Source organism: Cinclus cinclus, chromosome 4 (genome assembly GCF_963662255.1).
Source record: "Cinclus cinclus chromosome 4, bCinCin1.1, whole genome shotgun sequence".
Taxonomy (NCBI): domain Eukaryota; kingdom Metazoa; phylum Chordata; class Aves; order Passeriformes; family Cinclidae; genus Cinclus; species Cinclus cinclus.
The window spans coordinates 71,436,694-71,455,707 of NC_085049.1; the positions used below are offsets into that span (position 1 = coordinate 71,436,694).

Here is a 19,014-nt window from a genome sequence, read left to right on the forward strand (position 1 = left end):
TTTCTCTCTTTCCTCATCAGTCTATAAATTGTTTGCTTAATCTTGCACTACACCTGTCAAGATTTTTATGTCATGTTTGTGTTAGAAGTCACAGGGCTGTTGAAAATGAATGAAAACATGAAATATGGAGAGCAGATGTACCAACTCTCTGTCTTCTTAGCCACAGGCATCTTTCAAGCTCCAACTGCATCCCATAACTAGCTGGAGTTTCCACAAAGGGAGCTCAGCCCAGACCACTTCACAAATGCAACACTAGCAATGTATTTGTTGTATCTGAACTCCAAACACTCCAAGAGATTCCACTTCCTACAACTTTCTGGGTTATGCTGTATTGCTTTTTGCCTGTAATTATTCTTAGATTTTGTTGTATTAATCATTTTTAGAGATTAATATTGAATATCTGAGAACTGAGGGAAAGGAATATTTTGCTTGTTACAATTTTTAAATGTTATATATATGAATACATCTATCAGAATCACATATCTTCAAAACTTTAGGGAAAAAAAATATTGCTGCTTTTAAAACACCTCTGGTAAGGGTCAAGAAGTCCCTTACAGGTCAATGATTTTTTTTTTTTTTTAATGAAACTATATTTTACAGTAACAAACTAGTAAAAAAACCCCTCAGCCCTCCAGTCTGTGCACACAGTGACATCTCCTTTAAATAGATATTAAGATTGCAAATAAAGTAATCAAAAGTTAATTACCACATGGCCAAATTAAGTTGACTGGTACAGCTTTAATTTGTCCTCACTGAATACCATGTGTTGTGGCACTATTATGACACGATCACCAGCAGTTTCTGCTACAAAGTTCTTTCTTTCATTCAGTACATAAATGGACAGTGCTCTCTTAGTGACTAATCAGCCAATGGGATTTCAATCCTGACTACATCCCCAAGCCTTATCCACTACATAGTCAGACACTGCTTTCAAGAGAGAATTGTTAACCTCTTTATAGATATTTTTTATACTCCCTCCATTACAACGTGTGAATGCTGCATAAGGACTAAGACATTTAGAAGTGCATTGTGATGTGAAGACAATTTTTATCCTTGCTTTACAGGGATGATGGCACGATGAGATTGAATTGGAAAATACCCACTAATCTTGTGTATTTGATCTGTGATACCAAAGAACTCCTGTTTTGGAGAGTTCAGCGTTGGTGGGCAGTTTGTGGGTTCAGGCCACCACTCAGTGACTACACTTGCAGCTGGTCCTGCTCAGCATTTCTGCAAATCTGATGCTGGGGTCTCGAGTAAGAAGTCCCAAAAATGAGGAACATACAATGAGTGAGCACCTGTGAAAGTTTGCTCAAAGGGACTTGCCTCACATCTTTTGGGAACTCTGTGGTAGAGGCAGGCTCAGAACCCAAACCCACTTCTCCAGGGTAGCATTCAGCTGCTTTAACTTCGAGATCATCCTCTCCCTTCCTTCTTCAGCAGACAGTTTGTGACTTCTGCAGCAGATGCAGCAGGGTTTCTGCATGTGATAGCCTCATTTAGTGAGCAGGACCAGTCACTATTAGAGCAACATTTTTTCCATGCATATTAAAAAATAAGGGCTGTCAAAGGAAACTCTTACAATATACATTCATGGAGGAGGAAAGAGAGACGATTATGTTTTGATTTGGTATTTTTCTGCCTTTGGAGTACTCCCATATTCTCCTGGAAAAGGATCCTTCATGCCCCACTTTCAAATGCCTCGGTTGACAAAAATAACATTTGGGAAAAGCCTGACATTAAAAAAAATTCCCTTCAGTCTGCCACCTGCATATCCACCATCTGAGTTAACTGCTCAGACGATGGCAATGGCAGGTTATTATCCTCTTGCTTCACTGAGGAACTTCACCAATATTTGCTACAGCACAGAAGCCTTCCCAGTCCTGGTGGAAATCTTGACCTCCCCTGCAGTCTTGGGAGATTGGGAGTGGGAAGAGGACACTGGTCCTTCCCCCTCCATTCCCCAAGCTTGCTGCCTCCTACCCTTATCTTTGAAAATTCAGTCTTCCCTTTCCACTCTTCCTCTTGCCCCCCTCAATCCAAGATATGTTGGTCCAATCCTACCTTCTTCAACCAGGTCTCACAAAATCAGTGCAGATTCTCTTATGAGAATCTTAACCTTCCTCTTATCACCTCAAAGATAAATGGAAAAGAGTGTGAAGCCATTGCTAAATGACAGTTTCATTTAAAATTTGAAATTAAAAACCACTCAGCTTTGGAAAATCTTCTTTCAAAAAAGGTTCCTGGCCAGGAAACTGTTTTACTGACATGCTTCCTACCTTACCATCAAGATGCAGGATTTCTTTAACATCAGTTTGTAAAAATCCCCAAACTCTAAATACTTCTTCAGCACTTTCCTGATAACATAGGGAGCGTTAATTTGCTAGTCATAGCTCTTTATGCCCACCTCACTGTTTGCCTCATCAAAGCATAAAACCCCATTACAGCTGTTTTTCCGTCACCTTCAGAGTTTAGTAGTGACAGGAATTCTATTTCTAAAGTATTTCCTTTACTGCTATGCAGTTCATGCAGAGGGGTATTTTTTAAATCTAGAATTCTGGCTGAAATCTGACTTAATTCTACTCTTTCAAAGACAGAATGTGTCAGATTTTTGTTTGGTTTGTTTTTTGTTACATGACAATTATACCACCAAGAATGGATGTAAATAATTTTTATACTCAAACTACTTTTACTCAAGGGCATTTGATTATAAGGTCAGATATATTTTTACATTCCCAAGTGAACTTGGTCAACTGGTTACCTATCACAACTATTTATTACCACCTTCCTCACAACTTTACAGTTTCCTTCATTTCAGATGACCTGTTTTCAAGTTTTCATTACTTTTTGTCCATCTCAGTCCTGTGTGGGAAATATCTGCCCAACTCTCTGGTGGGACTAAATGTAGATGTCTGTCCCTGAAAAAAGGAGATTCTGTCAGAGGCTCAAACCGCTCTGGTTTTGGTGGTTGCCTGCTTAAAACTTTTCTTAACTTTGTGGTACTAGGCATGGTAGTAGCTTCCATGGAGGTGATATCAAAATGTCATTCCACATTTCCCTTTAGGAGAAAAAAATAGGAGCAAGTTTGTTTTGCAATGGAACTGCCTGGGAAAGGGCATCTAACCTTCTCGTAGTACATGGCAGAATTTGGTCCAGCCTGCCAGGGTACCCTATTTTTAATTACTTAAGACAAAAGTACCTACAGCAGGAATAGCTGTAGAAAAGGTCCTATGGAATATTTCATGTTTTGATCGAAAGCCCCAAACATTTTCTCTTTTCAGGTTTGAGGAGGTTAATGCCAATATACAGTTGGTTTTTCTAATTCTTAGTCTTCTGATGAAATCACACCTTTTCTGTGAAAGAGGGTGCAGAAAACTTAATATTTCCCACTCTTTTTAAGTGGCAAGTTATTTCTTTTATACTGTCTCATACAATTTCTGCCTATTTTGAAGTTATAAATTAAATAAATATATATCATAGGCCTTATCCTATAATCCTGTAGATTGTTGCATTTCATTTCAGGTGAAGGTCAGCTTGTATTCTTATAGTGAAAACAGCCTGTTGTATTCTTTTAATGCATAATGTCAGTATTTTCATTAATAGTGACTTGTTATTTCTATCCTCTATGGACTTGGGGATCTCAAGCTGGCCCGTTGATTTACTTCCACCACTTTTTCTTATAGACATATTCCTCCATTGCTGGTAATTCCCAGAGGATTTAAAGATAATTTAGGGCCTGCCTAATGATGAAAGTTGATTTTTCTTCCTGTTCAACATCTACAGATGCAGTGCTTCAATAGATGCTTACGTGGTCTGTCTGCCTGAACCTGGGATATATCTTGTCTTAAAAATGTTAGAACTATCTCACATTTATTCTGTTTGCTTCTATATGTCTGCTACAGGTCTTTAGTTCTAAGTCGTTGCAGATGCTACAGCAGCTATTGCATGTCTCTCTTTCCAGCTTTTCCAGAAAGGGACACAATTGCTTCCTTCCATTCTTTGCAGATGAAAATGCTCTGTCACCTAGACTTAACATTTTTCTGCTCCCAGCTTTATGGTTTAGGGGGAATGGAATTGAAATGGAATGTTGAATTAATTCTCTGTGATCTAAGTGCCCCTCGAATGTGAAAGCATGTTTCTTCCACAAATAGCTCAGTTACTTGGAAAATTGTTAGTTTCTATTTGGCTTCCCCAGTTTCACTATTAAGGGCTATTTAAATACTTTGTTCTTCTTTCTACCTGCTTTGTTTTTCAGGGAAAGACTTTCAGTTTTATCCTTTTTCAGGCTTACCTTTTAATCATCAAGTTATAGAATGGGTTGGAAAGATCTAGAGCAGAATTTTCCCATTACTCATTATGCCCATTATGCTATTTTTATGAAATGCTGTCATATTATTCCCATCTTGCTCGGATTGTTTTCTGCTGAATTATTATTGTGTTTTATTTATCCCAATATTTGACAGTACTCATTATACCTGAAAATGAATCAAAATTATTTGTTTGTATTTCACTTCAGATTCTTCTTTTAGTTAGGGTTGGCTGGTTCTTGTTTTTTTTCCCAATGCACTTTTTCTTATTAGTTCCTTGTGCTTCTGTTGTGGTTTCTGGTTTTCTATCTCAACGGGGTTTCCCATCAGAAATTCACTTCCTTTGGTTAGATGAAGACAAAGAAGAAGCTCCCTGAGAAGCCTTGCTGACATGAGCATTTGGACTAATAAATTGGGTCTAGTTGTAAGATGGGGACTTTAGATGAGGGTTTTCCATTGAAAAGCTGATCTGCCGACTCATGCAACTTCAGCTTCCATGCTGCTCTTCTGTTTTTAAGCCCTCGAAGAGGTAATTCCATGCTTAGACCTAACCTCTGCAATAACTTATCAAAATATCTAATTTTATAACCATAATTGTTCAATGTTTCTTACTGAAGTCTATTACAGATCTAATGTTAGCCAAATAAATAAATCTTCTGGTTGGATCATAACTTACAATCCACATTGAGATGGCCTCAAGTGGGATATGTAAATGTTTTGTATTTAGTGGTCAGGAAATGAGTCTGATGGAGAAAATCTCTCATTTCAGGCTTAAAATTCAATTTGTAAAACATTTGCATTATCTTTTTTCTTTCTAAGGGAAAAATCTTCACACGTGACATGTACTTGGAGATAATGGCTGGGCAAAACAATGAGGTCCAGTAATAACTATAAAGAGCTCTTATGAGAATTAAAAAGCCAAAATGACATTCTTTTGGTAACCAACTGCAATGGTTTATAAGGTAGACAAAAATTAAAACAAATCAGGAATTCAGGGAAGTGTGTGCAACATTAAGGCTGGCACAGCAAGTTTCCCCTTACTGTAGTGAAAATAATAGTGATGTCAACATCTGTTTGCAGGAATCATCTGATTCTTTGGCATTGGTGGCTCTATACCAATTTCCACCAGCTAAGGAAACAATACTACTGTAATTCCACCAATTACAGTAGAAGTCTATATTTTGCATTGCAGAGAGTTTGCCATTTGTAGAATTATTTGCAAGGCAAGTGAAGCATTTGAAATTATGATATAGCCTCATCTTTTGGTACTTTAAATAATAAAACCCAGCGTGTTTTAATGTATAGGCTAAACTTTTCCAACACAAATGGGAGACTTTTGGAGTCAGTTTCATAATCTGATTTGTTCATATGATACAATGCCATAATTGGTTTTTGTTTGTTTGCTTTTGTTTCCCTTTCAGTTTGTTTGAGATATTTTTGTATGTGTTTGACACTAAATTATCTGATTAAAATCATGGTATAGGATAGTACTGAGGTTAGTAATAAGCTGCATTTATTTCCTTTTTGTGTTTGTTTGGAGGTTTGATTTTGGTTGTTTTTTTGGGAATTCTTTTTAGGAGAATTTTCTTTGAATTCCAGGGCAGGGAATGTGAATTCAGGGATTTTCTGAGCCCACTGATTTGAATTTCAGGCTGTAGACTCATTCACTGTGAGATATTCGTGCCTAGATTATCATTGCACACTACATGTAAAAGAAGAGGGCTCTTAATATGTTCATCTCTGTTCTTCCTGCATAGAGAAAAGGCTTCATCCTTGATGCAAGAAACTTTCAAGTTTCTTTTGAGCCTTGAATGAAGCATAATATCAGAGATTTTAAAGTTCTCTGGTTAGGATGGTTAGACTCAGGAGGTGAGCACGGCATGTGATCCCTCAACTTTTCCACTTTCAGGGAGACAATATCTGTGGTGGTGTAATTATTGTGAATCTGCACCCATGAGGATTCAAGACAAAGGTTATTACAGAGCTGCTTGGCCAGAAGAGTAGTGGCAAAGGCATCTGACAAGGGCCAAAACAAATATGGAAACACAGAAAATTTTTGTGGCTATCACAAGATTATTCAGGATATTTTTAATGATATTTTTATGCCCTCTATTTTAAGGGGTCTATTTGGGCAGTTGCAAATTGCCTGATGTTCAAAAAATTTCAAAAAATCTACAAGTGTTGGGTGAGAAAACTTGCCATTTCAAGTTTTAAATTCCTATAGGAAGGGCAAGAGTGGTTTTTATTCTATATTTGAACAATGCCTCGTGCAAGAATCTTTATGCCTTCTCAAACTCTCTGACAAATGCTGTAATACACTGGTTCTGGGTTTTATTCAGATGTGAAAGTGCTTCTACTGTACCATCACTGTGAGGCATCTTTTATGCCAAGCAGAGATGGAAGAAAGTTCTGAAACTTAAACAATAATTCTGTTCTTTAAAGTTTATTTTTAAAACATGGAGAAAGGAGAAGAGCTTGATGTTGTGGTTTCTAACGGATACTCAATTTTTTTTATCAGGCACATCAATTGTTTGAGACATTAAGATGTGAAGAGTAAGTTCTCTTTCTCAGACTTTCATCTGGAATCCATCCTCCCATCCAATGCAAAAATCAAAGGAGGCTTTCTTCTCTAAGAGTATGTCTTAGAAGAGGTCATCGTGCTGCCGGTCTTGGCTGCGCTGTGATGTGTTGAGGAGTGAGCAGTGAACAGCAGCTGGCACTGAGTCCTCAGCTGCACTTCCTCTGCCTCTTCTGAACACCTTCAGGGAGGTAGGCTGGGCTCTTGCTCTGAGATTGTGTTGGGCCAGACTCAATGCACAAATGGGCTGCAGAGTTTAAGACTCCCTTATGAGACAGCATTTGCTTTTGTTCTTACGCTGTGTGTGCTGTGTATGGCACTCTCCCATTTCCTCTGAAAACAAACCTTTTGCTGACCTGTCTTCTAGTGTAGCCTCTCATATGAAACAAGAACTTTCTGATAGAACAGTTTGATTTAGGAAGATGGATCATTTTAGTGGTAGTAAAACCATTAGTTTTCTACTCTTGACCTTCACCCTCTTTCACGACGCCCAGCCAGCAGCCACACACCCTCACCACTGCTTGTGCACTTTGAGAATTTAACTTAAGTTATTGCTATAATATATTTAATTGCTGATTTGAGTATTGGAAAGCAAAGAAGATAAACATTAAAACATTTTTCCTTCCCCTTTCCCAGGCTCAGCTGCACTCCAGACACATCTCCTCCCCTCTTGTTATCTCCACAGGTTGTACTCAGTTCCTTTCGTGAGGCAATGAGTGGTATAGGGGTTTGGGGTCAAGACATCGTGGTTTCTCTCTGCTGCTCCTTGTTTCTCACCCTTTTCTTCCACTACTGCTTCCTTCTACTAATTTCCTCTACTCCACTATGGTCACTCCGTGGTCCATAATCTCTTTGCAGTTGTGGCTGCTCAATTACAGAGCACCTCCAAGTCCTCTGACCTTGCTGTTCCCTGATTCCCTTGTTTCCCTCCTTGTCCCATCTGGTTGCCAGCTCATTTTCTTTTATATGCCCAAGTCAGACCAGTGAAGCTGTGCTAAAGAGAAGCTGAAGTCCAAAAAAAAAACCAAAAAAACATTCATGTATTAATGTATTTCACTTAAAAAAAAATATCCTGAAATTTTTGGTGCAAATTTTGAAAAGGCAGCTTGTATCTGAAACCAGCAGAAATGGTTGATGGCTTCAAATTGCCTTCGCTGAGTTTTCGTAACCAGGCAAGTTCTTGACTAGGTTCTTGGCTGAGAGAATATACATAAATAATATAACAGGTGATTACAGTTTTACAGCAGTTTTGTGGCAAATGCTGAGGAAATTCTGTAAAGTGTGCCTCTGAAGGACTTGGGTGGAAAGAGTTATGGCACAGATTTGATTTTGTGTTCAATAAGAAGCTCTGAGCTTAAAACCACAGAGTTCTGCTCCTATAGGATGCAATGTCATGTCTTGGAGTTGCTCAGAAGGTGTTTGGCAAATCATCAACTACAGCTTGTCTGAAACTGTACTAAATGCTCTAGTCAATGCTTTTGTATCTTGGGCTACAAAAATGAGCTTTGAAGCAAAACTCTGAACTTCTTTCAAACTCTTATTTTGAGATCTACTTTGGTCCACTTGTTACTCTGAGCTAGGAGGATAAAAGCTCAGCTTCCTCTGCAGTCTATGTGGGACAGATAAGGGATGTGGGATTTTGCCCTAGATTAACCCTACCATGATACCAGTGACAGATTTGTTAGAAGGTGCCATAGACAAAAGGAATTTCTCCTAATGTTTAAAATTTGGACAATAGTTAAAACATTTAGTTTTATTTGTATCAGTAAAATCACTCCCTTTTGTGCAGGATGATGGGACATGCTAGCAGTTTACCATACCTATACTCACAAAAAAAATCCCTAGGCAAAATACTTCCCTAAAATCAGCTATATAATGCAGCCCCTTTGCCAGCCCTTTGCTGTGGTAACTCAGTCTTTCTTTCATTTCTGAAACCAGACAGATTCTTGTCTTGTGTGTGGAACTGAATTTCTAGGTAAGTGTCCAGGTTTTATTTTTAAGCTTACTTAAGGTATGCCTTTTTCTTCTTTGGTATTAATTAATTGGTGTAAGTGGTATGACCATTCAACGGTACCTTGCCTGTTCTTGTGTGTTTTAGATTTTGCAAAGCATTGAGGTGACTGTAGATGATCTGTCAAAGTATCAGTGTGGAGTTTGAGTTAATAAAAATCACTTTAAGGAAAGAGAGTTGCTTAAAATTATGGGGGAAATTTGTGGAGATCTTTACAAAGCAGATTCCTGTCTTTAACTTCTATATCCCCATGCCCCAGGAATCTGTGGCCACCATTGCAGATAAAGGGTTGACATTGCCCATTCTGGTTTTAGAATAGATTTGGATCAGATCATTCAAACACTTATTGCACTGTATTCAGAAAGAAGTATCCCACTGATTTCCCACTCAGTCAATTTACTGAGTCACTAGGATTCCACCATGTATACCTGGCTGGCAAGATTTGAAAACACTTCTGCAAATTTTGATTGTACCCTATAGCATACTTAACCTGAGGCAAAATTCCCACCTTAGAACATTCACAGTTAATGTTGGATAAAATTCTTCCTCAGTAATATTTATGTATCCTCTGTCTCCTTTGTATTTTGAAACATCATACACAATAATAAAGTATTTAATGAGTAAAATACTGATATATTGATTATTATATTTACAGTTTTGAAATAATCATGTAAATGATAATGGGGGGAATTTGCAAGGCAACAAAATCTGATTATGGTTTTCTTTAAGAAAGATAAATTAGAAAGGAGGTACTAAGGATATATGTCTGAGTAATATTATTCATGTTAAACTGGCTGAAAGTGTTTCTATTTACATTGTTTATTAAACAATCAAATCTGCCTTTGGACCTCACAATTAATCTGAATGTTTATGTATGCTCATATACTGTCATATGCCAATCTCTCTAAGAAAAATCTCTAAGCTTGTTTCAACTGGCTGTGAACCAGAGGGACTTAAACACTTGCATTTAATGTAAGTCAGTATTTTCCTGGGGAAATTACAAGTTATAAGTGACAAGACTCAATGTCAACAATGACACATTTCCATTTCATAATGTCTTTAAAAATGTATTTGCAATGGTGTGGATAATAATCTAAATGTTGCAGTATTAATGAAACTGTAAACTTATTAACAAAAATAATTTGGATTTTAAAAAATACAATGTCACAAGTATTTCATTTAATTTAAATATCAGCTTCTAATAATAAATCCCTTTTCTCGGTGTTATTAAAAATATTTTACCTTTTAACTGGAAAAAATACTGAGTTGTTTAGTTTAGTTATTTTAATTTAGGCTCAGGGAATCAGTGTTTGTTTTGAAACATACAATTTTAAAATTATTGGTTCTTTTAAACAGGATTCAAGTCTCGATATCTAAATAATGGTAAGTCTACAACACCTATATTCTCTTTCATTATTGAGTGTTTCATATATGCTGCAGAAGGCTCAGCCAAACTCAAATTTGAGGAATCTTTAGCTCTTTGAAACAAGAGGTTCTAAAATTATAATAAACAATTTTCTGAAAATCCACACTTGGTTTCCTGTTGTGGCATAGTGTAGCATTGTCTCTATATAACTGCTTCAGAGATTTTGTGTAATTATTTTTGTCTTGTCAATGTTATTGACTGATAATTCTGCCTTCATAAACAGTGTTACATAAGAGATAAAAACATCTTTATATTACAGGCTATAAAACTCTCCACCAGCAGTAACACTCTAAACAGTAACATAATAAAATAAGTTATGTAAGCCCCTTTTGCAAATTAAGGAAATGAACCTTGAAACATTTGACAGAGTGAGTTATGTTGCCCTTGTGAATTGTCTCACTAACCTCAGAGGAGTAAGAACTTTCTCATAGTAGTAAAAGATTATGGTGATGCCTTGGTGCCTGCCAAAGATCTATTCCAAGAGGATGTGTATTCTATACCATCACTGTATTTATCTAGGATGGGCTGATGGACAATGTTGGAAGAACCAGCCTGGTCTTTTCTGGGTCCTGACAGCAAAATGTTCTTGCAGAGCTTTCCCGACCACGACGTGCTGGGCCAGGCTTTTGAAGATGCTCTGGAAGTGCTGCAGCAGCACTCTGACAGGGAAATGCAATGTCCACCAGGTAACAAACACCCTTATTCTGCTTCATTTCCCACCTCCCATTTTTAGAGAAAAGCACCTCTTGAAACATTCAGGTGGGAGAATAATTTCCCAGAAGGGGATTAATGGGATGTTTTGGGAGGATGAAAAGAAGGAAAATTATTTCACTGGTTTCCACCCCTCCATGAGTAGTGCCCAATGTGCTGAGTATCTTCCTGTTCACAGCACAGGGATACTGTTGGACTGGCTCTATTTACCCTTCCCCCATCACCAGCCCAAGTGCACTGAGCTCACTTTTCCTATCATCAAAGGATATATGACTGTTGCACAACAGCCTTTTTCCAATTTTAATATTTTAACTTCAAAATGACCTCCTGCTATGCCATAAATCCCAATGCAAAAAAAAAAAAAAGACAAGAAAGTGAAAAACATTAATTTCTTAATTTATTTTTTTGTGCATTAATATATTAATCTTAAATATTTTTATGCAGGATTGATCATTTGAGTCTTGATAATTAATAGAAAATTTTTTTCTTGGCTTCAAGAGTTGTATACCTTACAAAATTTGAAATACAAGAAAGCTGTAAATTATTCTAGTTCTGGCGAGGTTTTGGCAATTAATTTACTATAAAATTTAAAATTTACATTTGCTGTTTTTACACTGTAAGCAGAAATGCAAGGAAAGGAAAATAAAAGGCTACTTTACAAACCCTCTAAGCCCAGAATAAAATACCTGCTGCTGTCTTTTGTGCAAACTGCCTTTCATATGAGGAAGTTTATTTACATATTATCTATTATAAAAGGAAAAGTAAATAAGAGCAGCAGTGCTGTATCTTCAGTACTGTTGTTAGCAAATTTTTGGGTTCACTGCACTGGTAATTTACACATGCTGCAGGATTCACTATTTACTTGCTTCACTAATTCACTAATTACTTGCAATCTTCTTCCTTACATATATTGTTAGGGCTGATGGAGTTATTAAACCCTTGCAATGCAGTGTTTAGTCTGTCCCCAGCTGCATTCACATTCCACTTGCAATAGATGTACCCATACCCTCCAATATCTTCTGACCACCTGCAGTGGGTAATTTTTTCAAATGTCTTTAGTGTGATGTTCTCTTCTGCTTCTTTTAAGCAACACAAATTCTTGGGTTCCTTCTGTGTCATTCTTTCAGGCACTGCAGGTGTTCTGATGCTCCTTTAAGTCATTCACCATTGGAGACTGTGACTTGCATTGTACTAATGGCCTGCAAAACTGCCTGACAGTCCCTTTTCCTGTCTAGGTGTATTATTGTTGTCTACATTTATCCAATTCACTATATTTGGTAGTCTGTATGGCCCTCTGTTATCCAGTAACCAAATAATTTCATGATGCTATGGAATATCTGACATTTTATCTTAAAAAAAAATTGCTTTTCTTTGTGAAGACTAACAAAACCAGCCCAAGGGTGTGATCAGCAGCATCAGTACAGATTTTGCTGGATAACCTGCTGATATGAAACATCTTGGCTCTGCCATAACTTTATTATCTAGAAGGCAGCCAAAGGATAAATCTTTTTGACAGGCCCAGCACCATGTCAAATTATTTGCTGTCATGGTTTTCTTTTTTCCTTCTTCTCTCTTTTTTACTCACTTGGTTTTTGCTCACTCCTCCTAATTGCCAGGTTATAAAAACTGCCTGTCTGTGATCAACCATCACCACCACCTCCGAGCAAGTCCCAGTTACTGCGCAGCACCATCTGTAGAGGAGCAAGGGTATAGCTGGAGAAACGTGATTGTGAGTGAACTCGTTTCTAATAATAGGCATAACTGGAAAACTGATTGCTCATTTGGGATTTCTGATGCTGATCATTATGCTAACAGTAACAGAAATTTGGTCTGGCCAGGCATGATTCAGATGAAACTGCCTTGGGAAATATTTGCAAAGTGTGATTAATAATATCTTTTTAGAGGTTAGCAGTTTCCTTCTGACACTCTTCTGTGGTTCATCACATAACATGACAACTAATGAGCAAACCTACTAGGAAATTGGTTATAGGAAAAAAGGCTTCTTTGTATTACCTGGGAACAGGCAGAGAACAACCACTTCCAACCCTGATGTAGCTTCTGCCACTGTGAAAAAGAGCCATGACTTTGATTTCCCCAACAGCAGTTTATTCTAAAATTCTGGAAAGACCAGCGTTATCTGAACAGAGCTTCAGCCATTAGAATCCATATGCATTCTTAAAGCACTGGGAGTGTGGTCTCCAGGAGTGATGGGAAATGAATGTTGCAGGGGAGATAATGTCAGGGAAACACATTCCACAAAAGCCCATTTTCAACCAGCAGATTAATAACAACGCAGCATGGGAACTACAGAGTCTGTAGGGGATACTGTCCAGGTGGTCCTAGTCTTTTCCTAACTCTGAAAGCTGCTCCTGCTCTGGTCCCAGCAGAAGGGTTGAATGTCCAGAGTGAGGCAGTCATGGTGTTTTGCCTCTCTGCTTCTCCTCTGGTGGGCAGCTCTTGCACTGGACACGAAGTAGTGCTGCTTGTTACTGGTACACCACACTGAGTGCCTGTGGTTGAGAAAAGCCTTCCACGTGTGAGGTGATGAAAATTTGCATTTTGAAGGCTTCAGGCAATTAATTACCACATGTTTCTTTTTGTTCAGAGAATGTACTCCTTTAGTAACCTTTCATTGTCTTAACTCTTGAAGAACAGCACAGCAGATTTTTATGCAGATGAGACTGTCTACCATACACTGCAGAATGCTCCAGAAAGTCAAGTGATGCATACTGCTGCTGACCAGCCAAAAGCAGGGAAAGGTCTGTAAAAAGATCATATCTTAATGTGTAATTTATATGACTTTAAAAACCTCTTGGCAAATCATGATTTCACCTTTTCCTAGATTTTTTTAAACTTTCAACAGGAAAAAAATTGAACATTTACTAGTGACTAGGATACAACTGCTAGTGTTCAATTTCCATCTGTTAAATCTTATAAGATGTGATAAATCTATTACTAAATTATTCTATCCTTGTTTAGCAAATGGAAAACCAAACCAGAGATATGTTTCACTTCAAATCATTTAGGATGAAGTCTGATGCAGAGAAGTAAACTTAGCTATCAATAACATCTTTATCCACTTACACAACTTATTTCATGTGGCCCAAGAAGCAGTGATTTTCTTGAAGTTTTTTTATATACATGAATATTTTTGCACACCCAATTTTATGTCTTTCTTAGTTTACTTTCCACATCACCTTTCAGCTTTTGTCACTTCCAGTGGGCATTTTTATGGCTACTTTTCTGGTTGACTTTACTTGAATTGATATCTATTTTGCAAAGAACTGGTCGTGTGACATTGTCATTGCAGTACTTCATTTTTTTATTGCATTCATTATTTTCATTTCTGGCAGGAAGGGACTCAGCATCATTTCTGAGTGCTGGATGAGATTTTCACAGCTTCAGGTCTGAGCTGTTGTACCTACTTTTGACCATGAGGCTTTTTTAAGTAGCTTCCTGATTTAGCTGCTTTTTTGAAATCCCCTTTTCTCAGCTTTAACCACATGGTGTCAGTTTTTGGTGATGTCTCTACCCATTGATGTTGAGCTGTGTGGTCTCTGTTGCTTAATAGCTACTACTACTACTACTACTACTACTACTACTACCACCACCACTATACTAGGACGAGCAGCCTCTCTTTCTCAGTTTTCTACTAAAGATATCTGAAATTCACCATTGCAAATCAAAACTTTTCAAATCCAGAAATGTTGCTTTTCCAAGTAGTATCCAGTGTTGCACTGGGGAATTTTACATCTGATTTGACCTTCAGTTATTTGCTCTGTTAAACTTAATTTCCTGTTTCTTATTTCTTTTACACTGTCATCAATCTGGGGTTTTTTTGTTTTTTTGTGGTTTTTCCAGAAGAAAACCTGCATGTATTTGCAGAATGACTAACTATTCTTATGGGGTTATTTTGTGTCCTCTTACAGATTTCTTTGTGTCCGTGGTGATATTCTTGCCAGAAACTGTGTTTTGAGGGATTATTTCCACTATACTAAATGAAATTAGTTCTCCTAGTTTCTTGTTGAGACATAACAGGTTTTCTGTACACTAGCAAGTAGTGTGGCTTTTTTGGAATAGATCTGTAGATGAAACCATCAACACTGATGGCCTAAATCCTGTGTTTAAAGTATTTCACAAAATTTTATTTAGGGTGGTCGCAAGTTCTGAAGGGTACACTGACTTAGATATGCTTTTGGAAAGCATATTTTGAGATGGGTTTCCTCTGAAAAGAGTCCAGTTCATTAATAACAAAACCATTCCATGATCTGAACTGATGCTCAGTGGAGTGGAGGCAATCAAGAGTTACTTCAGAGTGGAATTAGATGCATTTTCCCTGAGACAATTAGACAAGTTCAGGACAAATGAGCACTGAAATCTAATGCAGATGCTCTGAAACACCTTCTGGAGGAATCTGCTTGTCTCCAATCACCACATAAGGCACTCACCTGCTGGCTTAGGCTGATGTTTACACCCTGAAAATGAACATCACTGGCTTATGCAAAGAGATACAGTACTTTTAATTGACCCCATCTCAGACTAGTGTGTAGCACTTTGGGGATAACAGCTGGGCTCTGGAAACACAGCTGCATAAACACGTAAGAGCAAACAAGCCCTCTCCAACAAAGACATCAGCTAAAGGTCGTGTCTAGAAATAAAAACTTGGGCAGAAATGACCGCTGAACCAAGAGGCCAAACAGCACTAAATCAGGTGCTGCTGCAGACATGGCTACACTGTCCTTTTCCAGCAGAAATTTAGTCCACAGTAGTCCGTGGATTTTCCCCTGGTCTTGTTTGTTCCACTATCAGTTTGTAGGAAAATTCAGGTTGGAGGGGACCTAAGGAGGTCACCTACTAAGAAGTGTTCACTGTCACACGGCAGTGTCCTTAATGGGCTTCTTTTTAAGTTTCTTAGTAATCTATAGGTATTTCTAGTAGAATATATACTTCCAGTCACAGGCCAATTTTTATTTAGATAATGAAACTTTATTAATTTTTTGGAAAGTACCTCTGATTTCAGGCTCTTCTTCTTCCCAGTCCGACTGTTACTTCTCTCCTCTTTCCTTATCACCAGATACAGAGTTACTGTCATCCCTGACAGATGTCTTGCCTTGACCTCAGTGTTCCTTAGCAACTGTCACTTTTCCCCCCCTTCCTAGTTTAAAATAGCCACACAAGACAAGACTTTGTGAACTTTAGATGCAGCTGCTTATTTCCACTTTGGTTAAAGTGGAAGATGTTCTTCTGCATAGATTCTCTCTTCTCCAAAATGTTCCTCTTTTTCTTATAATATTAAATTCTTCCTCCTTACAGAAGCTTCTTGATCACCCTTGGCTTTGGGATGGGAACTAGAAATACTTTTCATAGAGGAGAATCCACAAAATCTAAGTAAAACTAAATAAGCCCCACTAGGAAACTGAAGTTTGAGAGCTGAGCCTGTGGAGAGAAGCACTTACTTAACTGGCAAATATTTCAGTACCAAGCTTGCTTTATTTTGCTTGGGAATGCAAACTGACACTTCTGCAGATTTTTACAATATCACGGTACCAGAAGATCTAGCTCCTTCTTGGCTACACGAGGTTTCTGGTTAAAACTAACCAGCTTTTCCTGCTCACCCACTTACTCTTTCTTATATCAGAGACTACCTTGCATCCCCAAAACATTCCTGAAACAAACCTGACAAAACTGAGCCATCTCAAAATCTTTGGGTTTTGTAAAAACAGGGAACACATTTATTCAAAAACATTCATCTTGGCATTCCAGAACCTCTTTCCTGCCCTGTCTGAGGATGTAATTTCCTACTGCGGGTTCCTTGAGTGTGCGTCTGCACAGCATGTGTCTGAAGACAGATGCTTCTGAGAGCTACCACACAGTGAAGTCACCAGATATTTGTCATGATTCCCACATAACCTGCTCTTGAAAGTCTAATGACCAAATCCCTTTCTGTCACCTCAGATCTGTACTCCCTTCAGAGCTAGAGCATGGTGCTGATAATGTCGAGGTTGTGGATTTGTTCCCTGTATGAGCTGTTCAAACAGGGACTTGATGATCCTTCTGGGTCCCTTCCCACTCAGACTATCCCGTGATTCTGTGTTGCTCACATCTCTGTGATCCCATTTGCTGTTGCTGGTCTTCCACAGAACAGTTTATACTGATCTTTTAATTTGGGACAGCGTACTAGGTCTAGTTATGCTTTTGCCTGTAAGACCCTTTCCAGGAAAAAGACAACTACTCATCTTTTAAAACAAGCATGAGTTCTGTTCTGACCTTTTGTGATCTATTTCTTTATAGGTAGAAAAAAGCTTCGACTATTTGAATACCTCCATGAGTCTCTGTATGATCCAGCTATGGCAAACTGCATCCAATGGGTGGATAAGCCAAATGGTGTCTTCCAGTTTGTCTCCAAAAACAAGGAGAAACTTGCAGAACTCTGGGGAGAAAGAAAGGGAAACCGCAAGATCATGACTTATCAGAAAATGGCCAGAGCACTGAGGAATTATGGAAGAACAGGTGAAATCATTAAGATACGTAGGAAGCTGACATACCAGTTCAGTGCTGTTGTTTTAAAGAGACTTGCTCCAACTTATTTCTTAGGAAAAGAAGCAATTTATCACCCCTACATTCAGTCTAATCAAGAATATCATGGTGCAGATGACTGGACCAGTTACAATAATTACATGTACAACAATGGTTATGCATTACAGCATGCTAACAGCTAGGCTTACCTGTCACATAAACAGGCCTTTGCTATCTGGCAGTACTTTCCAGCACAGAAACTCTTCTCTACATAGCTTTTCCTTTAAGATAGCATACAAACACATGAAGAGGAAGGTTTAAAAAATTATATCAGTCTAATTTTGATCCTTTTGATATTAGTGATAAATAGTCATTGCCTCTTGAAGAAATCCAGCAGCTGCATAAGATATTCTATTCTCCATGATGCCAATCAAAGGAATTACTGTAGTTTCAAGCTGGTATATTCAAGAATAGGACAAAGGCTTTTTTGTCTTTTCGTGGACATTAAAGATCTCATTGTGACAACACTCTCTGGAAGTTTTATGCATATCTCCAATCAGAATTTAGGTAAGGTTGTACCTTGGTTGCTGCATCCCTAAATTAGAAAGGGAAGAGATTTGCCAATGGCATGAAGCTGCTGTCTGCTTTTCACCAATGTTCTTTATAAAAGGACATTTTCTGAGTGAATGCCAGGCTGAATGATAGGGTCCACATGAAGGTGCACCTGTTGACCAAGATGTTAACCCTTAATCACTTATATTAACATATCTTAGCACAGATCCTGACATTTTGTATTGGGATTGCCAGGTGCACATTTTACTGTTGGCAGTGGATTCACTGGACCATGAGAGAGTTAGTAAAGGATTGTGCTTTTGAATATTTTTTCATTAAGTTTTGTACAGTTTTCCACTGCTAATATGAGGAGCTTCACTTTCATCCAGCAGTTCTGTACTGACCTTAAAAACATAGCTTTGCCATTTATTTTAGGAATTATAACTTCATAAATAAAATTTCATTTTTCCAGATCTTTTTCTAAATGGGAATGTAGCTGAAAGTCTCAGTAATTTTACACTCTCTTCCTGGGGAAGAACTAAATTTAGGGGAAAAGAGACTAGTGGCCCCTTATGTCAAGATAATACCTATAAATCCACTTTTTCTCATACTTCTGTTATCTGATCAACTTGTGTCTTCATATGAGTTGCCTTTTGTGCATAAATATTTCCATTCAATCATGTTCAGTTACAAGTTCTGCATTTTGCACTGTGTAGGCCTGGATATTAATAAAGACAAAAATAATTTCTGTGCAGAGGTATAAATGGTGGCCTGATACATTTGATGAAACTCATTAATTTGATAGCTGCCCCTTGCTCTGACTCCTGTTTACTTGTACAGGGTTGTAATTTGATGTAGTAGACAAAATGCAAAGCACTCTGTTTAAGCAAAATTCAAGGTGTAGCATTTGTAC

At 37.9% G+C, this 19,014-nt stretch overlaps 1 protein-coding gene across 1 annotated transcript; it reads left to right on the forward strand.

Annotated features, from left to right (window-relative positions):
• Positions 1–10,857: 10,857 nt before the first annotated feature.
• SPIC (Spi-C transcription factor) lies at positions 10,858–17,752 on the forward strand. Its single transcript, XM_062491548.1, has 4 exons — positions 10,858–11,008; positions 12,650–12,762; positions 13,684–13,792; positions 17,325–17,752. Exons 1-4 carry the CDS (start codon positions 10,858–10,860, stop codon positions 17,750–17,752), a joined length of 801 nt encoding a protein of 266 aa, XP_062347532.1.
• Positions 17,753–19,014: the final 1,262 nt, after the last annotated feature.

Excerpts from the sequence above, each read along its gene's own strand:
- SPIC (XM_062491548.1), top strand. The coding sequence starts at position 10,858 with ATGTTGGAAGAACCAGCCTGGTCTTTTCTGGGTCCTGACAGCAAAATG. Across the intron at positions 11,009-12,649 it reads GGAAATGCAATGTCCACCAG|GTTATAAAAACTGCCTGTCT; the intron begins GTAACAAACACC and ends CCTAATTGCCAG. Across the intron at positions 13,793-17,324 it reads CCAGCCAAAAGCAGGGAAAG|GTAGAAAAAAGCTTCGACTA; the intron begins GTCTGTAAAAAG and ends ATTTCTTTATAG.